The following is a 13,361-nucleotide window of genomic DNA, read 5'->3' on the forward strand; positions in this document are numbered from 1 at the left end:
TCCAGATAGTCCTCCATGTTCTCGCCGACGGCGATCTCCTCTGCTTCCATCTCTTTGCCTCCGTGCTCGAACCCAAGGTCCTCTCCCAACACGTCCATGTCCGTCTCTCCCCCGGTCGCCTCGGGGATGTTGCCTGCCAAGGACCCTCCAGCCACTTCCTGCGCCACTGCTCCTCCGGTCGATTGTCCCACCAATAAGAGCGGTCTGTGGCAGACCCCGAGGGTGATCCCTCCGGGGAACGTGTGTCTAGTGCCGGTTCCTCGTCCGAGGAGAACCCCTGGAACGTGCTGGCTGAAAGTGTGGGTGTGAAAAGATATTCGTCGAAATAATCTGCCGGCATAGGTCTGTGTGGGAAGAGTGCGTGGAACTCGTCCTTGAGGTAGTGCTCCTCCACCTCATAGTACGGCACCCAGCTGTTGGCGCTTGCCGGGGTACCTTCTCTGGCGAGGAGATACTCAACCCCCTCTTCCCCCCATCTCGAGTCTAAAATCTCTGTGACCTCGTTGATAGGCTCCCTCGTTGGCGACCCCCCCTCTGTGGGTGTTTCCCTGAGCGGGTCTGGTGCCGTCCCTGGCGCCTGAAATCTGTGAGGTGCCTTGTAGGGCGTGAGCACTGATCTATGAAAGACCGGGTGCATTCTGGATCCCTCCGGAAGTGTCAACCGGAAGGCCACTGGATTGATCCGTGCCTCGACTTGGTAAGGCCCTAGCTGCTTATGTCCGAGCTGCTTCTTCGCTAACGATCTGGCCGGCACTGCCTGGGCTGCTAACCAAACCCAGTCTCCCACCTGTATGTCTTCCCCAACCCTTCTGTGTCTGTCAGCCTGCAGCTTGTATGCATGTTTCGCTAGTTCTAACTGCCTTCGGAGCTGTTCGTGGACCTCCTGCAACTCCGACGCGAAGGCGTCCGCTGCCTGTGGCTCCCCCTCTCCCACTCTCTCTAATCCCGGGAAGGTTCTGGGATGCCTCCCATTGTTGGCGAAGAACGGTGTCACCCCCGTGGACACGTGCTTCGTGTTGTTGTATGCGAACTCGGCGAGCGGTAGGTAGTCCACCCATGTCGCAGGCTGCTGATTCGCGTAGCATCTCAGGTACTGCTGCATGATGGCATTGACCCTCTCCGCTTGTCTGTTGGTCTGCGGGTGCCTCGCCGACGCTAGGTTGATCTTGACGTTCAGGATGCCCATCAGCTTCTGCCAGAAGTTCGAGATGAACTGGCGCCCCCGGTCGGACAGGATAGACCGTGGCAGACCGTGAACCTTGAACACGTGGTCTATGAACAGTTTGGCGGTCTGTTCTGCCATGGCCACCTTCGTGCACGGAATGAAGTGGGCCATTTTGGTGAACATGTCCACCACCACGAGAACTGCTGTCTTGCCCCGCGAGCTGGGTAGATCCGTGACAAAGTCTAGAGCCACCCTCTCCCACGGTTCGAGCGGTGTCTGCAGCAGTTCCAGCAGTCCCGCCGGCGGTCTGTGTACTGGTTTGGCCCTTTGGCATGTGTCGCACCTCGTGACGTAATCCGCGACTTCCCCCCGCATCTTGGGCCACCAAAAGTCTCTGGCTACTAATTCTACAGTCTTCTCTTTGCCAAAGTGCCCAGCGGTGGGTGCGTCGTGCAACTGCTGCAGTACCTTCGTGCGGAGGTCGTCTCCCGGTATGTAGAGGGCCCCTTTGCGGATGAGCAATCCGTCGCGTATCTGGAACTCGTCGTCCTTCGCCGTGCCACTGCGCACCTCCTCCATCTTGGCTCGTGCGAAGGAGTCCGCCTGCAGCGCGCGACGTACGGCGTCCAGGTCCACGGTTGCCGAAGCGCACGCCCACGCTTTCGGTGCGAAAATGTGCTTGGCCGCCGCCGGTGCCGCCTCCTCGAGATACTGCGGCTTCCTGGACAGTGCATCCGCCATGACGTTGTTGTCGCCTGGGATGTACTCTATCCTGAAGTCGAAATCCGCAAAGAACTCCGCCCAGCGTATGTGCCTCTGGTTCAGGAACCTTGCCGTGCGCCAGTACTCCAGGTTCTTATGGTCTGTGCGGACCTGCACTGTGTGTTTGGCTCCGATGAGGAAGTGCCTCCACGCCTTGAATGCTGCATGAATGGCTAGCAACTCCCTGTCCCAGATGGTGTAGTTCTGCTCCGACTTGCTGAGCTTCCTGGAGTAGAAAGCGCACGGCCTCCAGTCCCCATGCGGATCTTGCTGCAACAGGACCGCTCCCACGGCCCTGTCTGAGGCGTCCGTTTCAACCCTCAGCGGTCTGCTGGGATTCACATGCAGTAGCTGCTCTTCGGATGCGAAGAGACGCTTGAGTTTCTGAAAGGACTGCTCCGCCTGCTCCGTCCAGATGAACTTCATCTTCTTGGAGCTGAGCGTGTCGGTAATGGCCGCCGTCTGCATAACGAACCCTTTGATGAACTTGCGATAAAAGTTTGCAAAGCCGACGAACCGCTGGACCTCCTTCCGATTGCGCGGGCTCTTCCAGTCCAACACTGAGCGGACCTTGGCGCTGTCCATGGCGAGCCCCTTGTCCGATAATTTGTAGCCCAGGAAATCCACCTCCGTCATGTCGAACTGGCACTTCTCCAGCTTGGCGTACAGTCTGTGCTCCCGTAGTCTCTGCAGAACTTCCTTTACGTCCCTCTCGTGAGCCTCCTGCGATTCTGAGAATATCAGGATGTCGTCCAGGAAGCAGACGCACTTCTTGTAGAGGAGTCCCGCTAACACGTGATGCATGAATGCTTGGAAACAGTGGGAGCCATTTTGTAATCCAAACGGCATAACTCTGTATTCATAGGTGCCCAGGGGCGTGAACATGGCCGTCTTCCACTCGTCGCCCTCCCGTATGCGAATAAGGTTGTACGCCCCTCGCAGATCCAACTTGGTGAAAACGCGTCCTTTTCTCACCGTCGTGAGCAGGTCGTCGATTTTGGGCATGGGGAAGGCCGTGGGCTTGGTTTTCGAATTTAAAATTCTATAATCCACCACAAGCCTCTTTTGGGGCGTGTCTTTTTGCTTCACGAAGAATACGGGACTGCCCCCCACTGCTTTGGACTCCCGGATGAAACCGCGCTTCAAGTTGTGATCTATGAACTCCCTGAGTTCCTGCAATTCGTCTTCAGACATGGAATACAGTTTCCCGGTCGGTAGCGTTGCCCCCTGCAGGAGGTCAATCTTGCAGTCATAGGACCTGTGGGGAGGTAGCTTGTCCACTTCCTTCTCGCAGAAAACCTCCAAAAACGCTGCGTACTTGTGGGGCACTGCTTGCAGTGTGCCTAATCGTAGCTGCGGGTCATCCTCTTCCCCTTCCGGGCTAGGCAGAATGCAGTGTTCTGCACAGTAGGAGGAGCCGAAAGTCAGTTGGCGCTGGTACCATGCCAATGCTGGGCTGTGCCTGTGCAGCCAACTCATGCCCAATACTACAGGCGTGTCCGACAGTTGGGTGACATTGAAGCTGATGACTTCCCGGTGATTTCCAATTTGCATCACCATCGGCGGCGTTTGCTTGACCACCTGCCCCCCAGCAATTCCCTTCCATCCACTGTGACAACTTTCAGGGGCAGCGTGGCTGGCAGGAGCGCTATGCTGTGTTGCTTGATGAAATCCAGTCCTATAAAGTCTGCATTACTACCAGAGTCAATGGTAATGGGCACTTCCATAGTGAGTCCATTGGGTAGCTGGAGCGATGCAGTGAGTTGCACCACTGGTTTGGGCGGGAGTGGGTCTGTGGGCTGCAAAATTTCTGGGGACTGCTTCACTGACTCGTCTGGCTGGGCCCCAGTGCCTCTGCTTCCAGCCAGACTCTGTCGTTTCCCTGCTGTGGTTCTCTCTGCTGATTTGCCTCTGTTACTGTTGCGGAGGCTGCAGTGTGCTTGTGGAGCCTCTGGGGACACTCTTTCGCCATGTGCTGAGCACTGTCGCAGATGTAACACTTCCTGTTCCCTCTAGGAGGCTTCGCTTTGACTGCTCCCGGTGTTAGGGCTCTGGTTGCTGACTGAGCCCTGGCGCCTCCAATCTCCATCGGTTCCTCTCCCCCTCCCAGCGGAGGCGTGGATTGAGCGCGCGCTGCATCCCTGGGAAAGAAGGGAGGTGCTCTCGCCTGCGTGCGTCCCCAACGCCCTTCATCTTTGCTCCAAGGACGTTCTTCCAGACGCACCCCAATCGTCAGCGCCCTCTGGACAACTTCCTGAGTGCTCTGGGGTCTTTCCCCCCTTGCAATTTCGTCTTTCACAGCTCCATTCAACCCTTCCCAGAAAAGGTCTCTGACTGCAGCTGAATCTTTCTCCCATCCCAGCGCATTGACCAATGCAAAAAAGCGGGAATGATACTGCCTTACAGTGGCTCTCCCTTGTTTCAGTCCATGTACCTCTTTTCTGGCGATATCCACGTCTATTGTTGATAAAAAACACTCATCCATCGCTTTAATGAAGGCATGCGCACTTTGGAGCGCCGGATCCTCATCTCTCCACAGATTGCGCAGCCACGCTTTAGCTTCTCCATGTAAATGAGTTAATATAAACCCCACCTTCTGTTGCTCATCTCTAAAGTCTTTCTCAAGCAACTGCAGCGCAAACACCACGTCTGCTCGGAAGTTAGGGTACTGCTGCAGACTCCCATCGAAATGAGACACAAGGCTGCCTCCTCTCTTTCCCAGCCCAATCCCCTCTGGTCTGGCTCCCGGTAGCCCCTGCTTAGTCAACATTTCCAACCTGGTTTGCAGATCCCTGCAGGCGGCAGCTGCTTCGTCTTCCCTCTTCCTGGATGCTAGTATCTCCGCGTTAAGTTGCGTCACTGCATTTTGCAGGGCTGCCATTTGGTCTTCGGTAGTCATCTTGTCCTGCTTTTGTGAGCTCGCGAAGCACCAATCTTCGCCCCTCGCTGCGTCCACTCACGTTGCGAGGTTTTTGGTGTGGGAGATGGAGCTTACTGTCAGAGCTGCCTCTAGGTCCCAGCTCACAGAGGACCAACGCTAGTCAGTAATAATGTACAAAAGTCTTTATTGAAGTTCAGTTTCCATTTCCAAGCCGCAGCGTGCAGCTCTACGTCTTAGAACCTAGATCGGCGAAGCTCCTTCTGAGTCTCCACCCCCTGTACACCAGTTTAAGACTCTAGCCTTACTCCACCTCTTCCGTTGCTCTTTCCTCCTCTGGGTCCTTCTGCCCCCGGGGTCTCCTCCTTTCTGGACTCTTCTGACGCTGACCCCCCTGACTCTTGTCCCTCCTTTCGGCGGGCTTTAGGACCTGGCTCCCTATCCGGGCTCCCTGCTGTGCCGCTCGCCTGTACATTTGAACTTGGCGCGCGCGCCCAGCCTCCAACTTTCCTCTTGACCGTTTCCGCGCTCTCCGATGGAGGCGTGGTCAGTCCTGACTCATCTCCTCCCGCTGGTGGTGAGCAGCCTGATCCCGATACCTGGGACTCCTCTCCCCCACTGCGCTCTGGCGGGGAAGCTAGTCCTGATTTCCAACTGCTGCCCTCTGAGTCCCCTCTGGCCCCTTCTTCCTGGGGTGTCCCCCTAGGCACCCCCCTTGCTCTGACCATGGGCGCCCCCTTCTGTGAATCTTCCGATTCGCTGGAAAGACTCAGGGACCTCGGACCACTGTCATCGCTTACACTCCCTTCGGATTCCTCCCCCTCGCTCTCCATTTCCTCCCTCTCCGGTGCCTCTGCTCCTGAACCCCTGACACATATACTCTTATTAGGGCACTGCTGTTTGATGCTTGCTCCCTCTAGTGTTTCTTTAAAGTTAGCTGACCCCTGACAGATCTGCCTGAGATACTGTATGGCTCTGGGGTTGTGCAGCTTGTAGTCAGCTACCGCAATCCTGGAACACCCCATCTGACGGAAACTGTTGCAACTTCTTTGATTGCTTACAAATAGCTCTGGCAGAAAGCGCAAAGCCGCCTGGCCATACTGCATCCTAGTTCTCAGGTGTGATTTGGACTTTTCCTGTGTTCTATGGGACAGAGAAGCTTCAGCACAGCCCTTTTCCAATATGTGAAGATAATAGTTTCTTTCAGTATTTAGCAAGGTGAAGTAGAAGTACATTGGATGTTAAATATTCTTGAGAATCTCAGAATTCTCATCTTGCAGAGGCCTTTTTTTTTAACACCCTTTACTTAGGAATAGAATATTTCTGTTGCAAAGCAAAGTGTATTTTTTAAAAATCTAGGAAAGATAATTATTTTTCCAATGCATCCTTGGCCGCAACCTAATTTTCACTGATTTTCACTTATGAGTCTTTGTCTTAAGAAGTTGTTAATTTTCAATCTAGTTACGCTTTAGCTGATATTTTAAATATGTGAGAAAACCTAAATAGAATCAATTCTACAGAGTGATCATTTCAATGTTAGACATGTGATTTTTGAAAGCTTACCGTTTTCCTATCTCATTTTCAGAGGGAGAGGCACTCCTAAAAAGCCTACAGAGTCGCCCTGAAAGATTCACGCATCATATAAATAAACTTGAAGAGGAAGATGCCTTATTGAAAGTAGAAAGCAACACTTATGATGATATTGTTTTTGTTGATGTAATTGATACATACAGAAATGTTCCAGCCAAATTACTGAACTTCTATCGATGGTAAGTTGGGAGAAATGTTTGAGGGTTTTGCCTGGTTTATCTGGTGCAGAATTATAAATGCCTTGATGTTGTGGATTATTTGCAGGTGTGAATGAACTGTAACTTGAAATGACCATGGGCCTTTTTAAAGATTCCAATACAATTAAAGTGTGCATATTTCCCCACTGTTTGTGTATGTATGTTCCCTGATTGCTCTCCTGCTTGTGGGGCCACATTTTCCCAGTAACAGATGTATGTTATGTTATATTAAAATAAAATTGATTCCCCAAATTACTATGTCCTTTGCTGCTATGCTTGCCACATGAAGTATGACAGCATGGTATACTCTTGACAATTATATTACATACATACAACAAACTTCTCCCCTCCCCAATTCTTCATATTTACATTACTGCATTATTGCTCTTCCTCCTATTTTTGAGTTTTTAAAGTATAATAGTTGTTCATTGCTTCCTACACAGTGCATATGTAGGGTCATTAAAAGCATTGAGAAGTCTCCCTACCCTCTACTCTCTGTCATATTTAATGCGTCCTTTGGGGATTTTTTAAAATTAAAAAAAACAGCCTGCATTCCTCCTCTCCAGTGCTGAAGTATACTTCTGTTCAATTACAAGGGTAAACAGGAGCCTGGCTTTCCCTTTTCCAGAAGGCTACCACCTTCACTTTCCTAATGTAAGGGTGGGATATTGCACTATTTGCCCTCTATCACAGTTTACAGGAGTATCCTACTACTAATAAAATATCGTTGGAGCCCCCCCCCCTTTCTTCTTCTTCAATGGGTTTCAGTGAGTCTTAATTAGAACAAACAGTTGCCTCCCAGTGCCAGAAGAGGAATATGAAAGATGACAGCATTTCTTATTAGGCTGAAGATGACAAACATTTCAGAATTAGAGCTCTTTATTTTTAACTGCTGTCGGAGACAGAATTTCAGCTCCTGTGGATTATCATGCAATGGTGCTGGGCAGCTGAAAAGTTGCATTCCTTCCTCGATGCAGCCATTAATGCAAGGGGCCAGAACCTTTAGGGCCAATGGGATGTTGAGTGTGTCCTCCTGCCATGGTGGGGGCCATGCCCAGTGGCAAAACACCCATTGCAAAGAAGACAGACTGGCGAGACTAAAAGGCAAATTACTTCCCAAGAACCAGAGTACACGGGTGACGTCTTTTCCCCTTACCCTTGCCTTCTCCTCCCCTTCCGCTTTCCTACCCCTTGTCATTCCCCTGGTGCTGGCAGGATGGGGCTCCTTTTCCTCTTATTTCACCTGTCTGCTGTCTTTATTTTTCTGGAGTACCTCTAGGCTTTAGGGCTGGATGTGGGAAGGGTAAGAATGCTGCATGGGTGCTGCACTGAGAAAACCTGTATTAAAGGTATAGAAGCCAAAATGTTGAAACATTGATCATCCTATTGCATCAGACCTGTTTCAGTGTAGTTATTACAGTTGTTTCAATGCATTTAAGGGACTTTTGTAGTATTTACTTATTTTATTTATTTATTTATTGGATTTGTATTACGCCCCATACCCATAGGTCTCAGGGCAGTTCATAGAGTAAAATCGGAATATTAAACCACAAAATGCATAATCAAAATAAAAACAACAACCCAATAATAGTCTCATTGTTTTTTATTTGGCTACAGGACGGTAGAAGCAGCTAGTTTCAACGTATTGCTGAAGACGGATGATGACTGCTACATAGATTTGGAGGCTGTGTTCAACAGAATAAAGCTTAAAAACTTAGGCAGACCAAATACTTGGTGGGGAAAGTATGTTTGTTTGCATTTAAATAAATTGTTTACACCAGTAGTGTTTCTGCTGCTGTACAGTTTCATAGGCAATAGGTATCCTTGCACTGAAGGAGCTTATGGTTGAAGAATAATGGGGAGCATAGGGGATATTCTAAAGCCAAAAAACAAGCACCAAATATTGTTTTTAAATGTTTGTTTTATTTTCATCTTGTTGCAGAGTATAAGTGAGCAAGCATGAACACACTAATCACAGAAAGTATGTTTAAGGAAATTTGCAACTCTGGTTGCAATTTAAGGATCCAAGCCATGCTTGAACCAATATTTTGATTTGCATTCTATATAAACCTCTAACTGCAGAATCAAAGACAATATTTCTAGATAGCACAAATGATGGTTTTCCATTTGTGGCATCCTGCTTGTACAAAGATTTCTGCTTGTGCTAACAGACCTCCCCCTTATCTACAACATCTGCTCTGGGCAAGGGAAGGAAGGAAAGTCCCATTACATCTACTGGTCCTTGCCCTATGAGTTTCCTTATGGGTTCATTCAAATATGAAGTAAATTTAATAAGCAGCTGAACTGCAGAATCAATACAGCCTACATGCTCCACAGATTGATTTGCATGATAATGTATTGGTTTGTTTTGGGGGCTGGTTTCTGGTATCAGTCTTCTCTTGCAACTTCTTTGGATTTCCCCATGATGCCTTTGCTTAGATTGGCAAAAATGCTGGGTGGGAGTGAAGGTGGATGTCAAAGCTTTTTCTAGAGGTATCAGTAATTCCCTTGATACTGTAAAGGAGGCAAATATAAGCCGGGAGATGGGGAAAGAAGAGAGGTTAACTAGCCTTCGTTGTTTTTTCATGAATCCTGTGATAAAATTTTTTTCTGCACTACAAGGTGAATGATTTCACTATTTCACGGTCCCGACAAACCCCCACAAAAATAGGAAAAACAGAATGCGTAAAGAACTTTAAAAGCCAAAAAGTGGGGCACATAGGGGCTACTTTTCTACTTGTATATTGAAAAAAAAGAACAGGTGGCAGCACAAAAAATTGCAAGTTGCTGCCTGAAAGATTAAAGGGGTCAGACATGAGAGTGAGCTCCTTCTCTGTAGGGACTAGTCCTGATGATTAATTGTCTAGTTGCCAGTCCTAGAGAATGGGTTTCCTCCCCCTTAGTCAGAATTAAAGAGCTATTAATATTCTGTCAAAATAACTTGATTTTGGTCTCAAGTTTCAGATTAAATTGGGCCGTCGACCGCACTGGGAAGTGGCAAGAGCTAGAGTATCCAAGTCCTGCATACCCAGCCTTTGCTTGTGGATCTGGTTATGTAATTTCCAAAGACATTGTAGAATGGCTTGCAAGAAACTCAGAGAGATTAAAGATATATCAGGCAAGTATTTTGACAGGAGGAATGGAGATAGCTTTGTGTATATGTAATCCTATTTATTTTATAAACAGACATTCCATTTCCCCCCAGCCTAACATTCTAATATTGGGATTGAGACTTGTTGTTTTGGAGGAGTCCATTCCAAGAGCTTCTATATGGATATGTGAACTCTGCAGTGGCTACACAACCCCCAGGTTGGCAAGGGCTTCCCCCATTCCCTTGTTCAGGAATAAGTCCATTGTTAGACTTGTGCGGTTTTGGATCAAAGCCAAAAGCTACACATTACACTTGGCTTGGGGGTTTCTGGTTGCATGGAAGTGCTCCGTTACCTCAAATATGGATGTGATGACATCTGTATGCTTCAAATGCAACAACACACCTATACATCATAGTTTTCTGGTAAATATTTACCGTATTTTTTGCACCATAGGGTGCACCGGACCATAGGGTGCACCCAGTTTTTTTGGGGGGAAATAAAGGGGAAAAAATTATTTCCCCCCCCAGGCGCGGGCCTGGGACGGGGGAAGCTCGAGCTTCCCCCGACCCCAGCCCCCAAACAGGCAGCTCTCTGCAAGCCGTGGGAGCGCTCCCGCTGCTTGCGGAGAGGTCCGCGAAGCCTGGGTGCGCTGAGCTCAGCGCGCGCAGGCTTCAACATGCAGGCAAGTCTCCGCAAGCAGCGGGAGCCCACCGCTGGGCTCCCGCTGCTTGTGGAGAGGTGTGCGAAGCCTGGAGAGCGTGAGGGGTCAGTGCGCACCGACCCCTCTCACTCTCCAGGCTTCAGCGAAAGCCTGCATTCGCACCATAGGACGCACACACATTTCCCCTTCATTTTTGGAGGGGAAAAAGTGCGTCCTATGGTGCGAAAAATACGGTACTTACGAAATTCGGCACAAGCTTAAATGATGAAGTGTGTGCCACCTTGAGTCTTTGTTGAAACTGAACTCATTTCTTCATTTTGGCTTTTATTTTGATTTAAATGTGCACATTTAGGGTGAAGATGTGAGTATGGGTATTTGGATGGCAGCCATTGGGCCAAAACGCTATCAGGTATGTTTTTACTTGATTTGTTAAGTAACTGAGAATCCTACATACATGTACTTGGGAATCAGCGCTATTTCACTCAGTGCAAATCTGCTTAGACTGAGCTGTAAAGAATTTTAAACTGCTAAGGAACAGATGATTGTTATTATGTCCTCATATGTAAAACCACAGAGTTCAAAGAGGGTGTACTTCCATTTTCCCATGATTGTATTTTCCTGGTACGGCATGCTATGTGCGTGCTTTGCTCCTCCTACAGCAGTGGTAGCAAACCTACGGCATGTGTGGCAGAGGCCACTCAAAGCCCTCTCTGTGGGCATGTGTGCCGTCACCCCAGCATGGCCATAACTTCTGTGCCGGGAGTGGCAGAGGAGAGGAGGGCTTTCGCACGCCGTCCAAAGCCTGCGGCACCAGGGCCTGGCGAGTATTGAGGGGCTGAGCACGCACTGACTTTTTATGCGTCAGGGCCTCCCACCAGTCTCTTTTTCCTACTTGGGAGTAAGCCGCCTTGAGTTCAGCAGCGCTTAGCTCCAAGGTCAGTAAGCATATAAAGAAGGCAACCTAAGAAGGGGCTGCTGGGTTTACATATTTGTTGTGCTAACAGAGAAATTCATTCTGTGGAGGCTGCGATCAAACAGCAGCCGAAGAAACAGCAAAACAACAACAGCAACAATATTTATTTCCCACCCATCTGGCTGGGTTTATTTATTTTTATGTGTGCATGCAATCATTCTCATGTATTAAAAATTGGGAGAGGGTGGCTCTTGGTACAGCCCTCCAGTGTACACTAGTGGCCCAAATTGTGGAACCTTCTGAAAAAAATGTATTTCTGAGGTTTGATGGCTCATAACACAACTTTGTTTTGGAGTAATACCAGTGCTTTTTTCTGTGGGGACACATACCCCTAAACATTTTGTGAATTTAATGGGAGAAGAAATTCACTGTATTTATTTTCCCCGATTTGAACTGTATTTGTTTTCCCCCGGTGGTGATTTTCTTGAGTCAAAATGAGAGTACCCCTAAACATTTTTTTTAGAGAAAAAGCACTGAGTTATACCATAAAATTATGTATCAACGGAAAGACAAAGAAGAATGTAATGCAGTAACTTTTTTGAAGGATTATTTATTACAACTGCAGTCATAAAGAAGAAACGTGAAACACACAGAAAACATGAGATATACAGGTTAAATTGCCATTTTGGCACTTTAGGTTGAATAAGTGGGTTTGGGGTTGCAGTTTGGGCACTCGGTCTCTAAAAGGTTCACCATCAGTGTCCTAGTTTCTTGGCTCAGGGTAGCAAAACACTGCATCCATTTCAGTGGTCTGAGAATTGGTTGTATTTAGCCAAACAGAGAGTATGGGCTGGGGAATCTGTGGCCTTGCAGAGGTTGCTTGACTACAGTTCCAATCATCCCTACCCATTGGCCATGAGAGCTGCAATGCTACAACTCCTGATTGCTGCGTGGCATCTAACCTGGTGACTTGCTGCTTGAAGCAATCCAGTAACTTCAGATTCAGTCTTAAGTGTTTGGTTCCTGTTGCCAGCAATATATTTCTAGTTATTTATTGAGGAAATCTTTGACTTCTGCTCTTCTTTAGTTTCTCACTACCCCTGCTGTCTGTATTTTAAAATCTTGTTACAAGAGGATACTTGTATAACTAATATGAACTGCCTTTGGAACTATCACTGTGACCTCTTCTTATCAATGTTTGCCATGTTTTGTTTCCTGTTAAAGAGTCTCTGAAATAATTATCTCAAACAGGACAATCTCTGGTTGTGTGAGAAGACATGTGAGAGTGGTATGTTGTCCTCTCCGCAGTATTCTCCAGAGGAACTTGCAGAGCTCTGGAAAGTCAAGGAACGTTGTGGAGATCCCTGCAAATGTGATGAAAGATGAACACTGGCCAATAGCATGAGGAAACTGTAGTTTTCAGTGATAACAGGAAAGGCTCTCAGTGGGTTCTGAAAAGAATTTCCTTTCATAAGACACAACATCAGTCTCCTGTGTAGTTTGTCACTTGTGACAAATAATAAGTGTGGGTAAGTGGCAGTTGCGTGTGTGCCCCCCGCCCCCAGGTTACATGGAAAAAGAGGAAATATGTTTGCTGTGGGTGCCAAACTATACATGGAATTCACTTATTCTCACAGGCGGATTCACGCAGGTAATTTGTTTTGTGTCAAATGGCCCTTTAACAATGTTTTGTACATCTTTTCTTTTGTAAAGGGAGCCTTTCGATTTCCATATTCTCTATAGGAGTTTTACAAAGCTAAATGTGAAGTAAAGCAATTTTCTTTATTAGTAAATGACAGATGTAGATAAGCTTGACCTCTCATGCATTAATATGCAAAAAGAACAAGGATTTAAGTCTAGCCTTAGGAATGTAAGAGGCCCGCACTACTGTGCCAACGCAGGAGGGAAGCATATGTTAGTGTACCAGTATTCCACTTATGGGCACTATATATTCTACCACTTGCTAAAGAACGGTGGTGAATGCTGCAGTAATTCTGCATTTCTTTTTTCCTTGCACCAGTGGATGAAGAAATCAGGGTAGCAGGTCCTTTCTCCCATGTGGTGGTGTGACTATGGAGCACTCAGGCAGCGATCCTATACCCC

At 48.1% G+C, this 13,361-nt stretch overlaps 1 protein-coding gene across 2 annotated transcripts in view; it reads left to right on the forward strand.

Annotated features, from left to right (window-relative positions):
* Positions 1-13,131, forward strand: part of B3GALNT2 (beta-1,3-N-acetylgalactosaminyltransferase 2) — a 30,318-nt gene extending 17,187 nt beyond the window's left edge. Inside the window, exons 8-12 of one of the 2 annotated variants that reach the window (XM_081906885.1) lie at positions 6,391-6,574; positions 8,210-8,326; positions 9,551-9,710; positions 10,698-10,754; positions 12,510-13,131. In XM_081906885.1, the coding sequence (XP_081763011.1) occupies positions 6,391-6,574; positions 8,210-8,326; positions 9,551-9,710; positions 10,698-10,754; positions 12,510-12,644 (653 nt within the window). In that variant the 3' untranslated portion in view covers positions 12,645-13,131. Of the gene's footprint in view, positions 1-6,390; positions 6,575-8,209; positions 8,336-9,550; positions 9,711-10,697; positions 10,755-12,509 lie in introns of both variants that reach the window. The other variant, XM_081906884.1, reaches the window with a different exon arrangement.
* Positions 13,132-13,361: the final 230 nt, after the last annotated feature.

The sequence above is a fragment of the Podarcis melisellensis genome (assembly GCF_964234715.1).
Source record: "Podarcis melisellensis genome assembly, chromosome: 3".
In the NCBI taxonomy this organism is placed as follows: Eukaryota; Metazoa; Chordata; class Lepidosauria; order Squamata; family Lacertidae; genus Podarcis; species Podarcis melisellensis.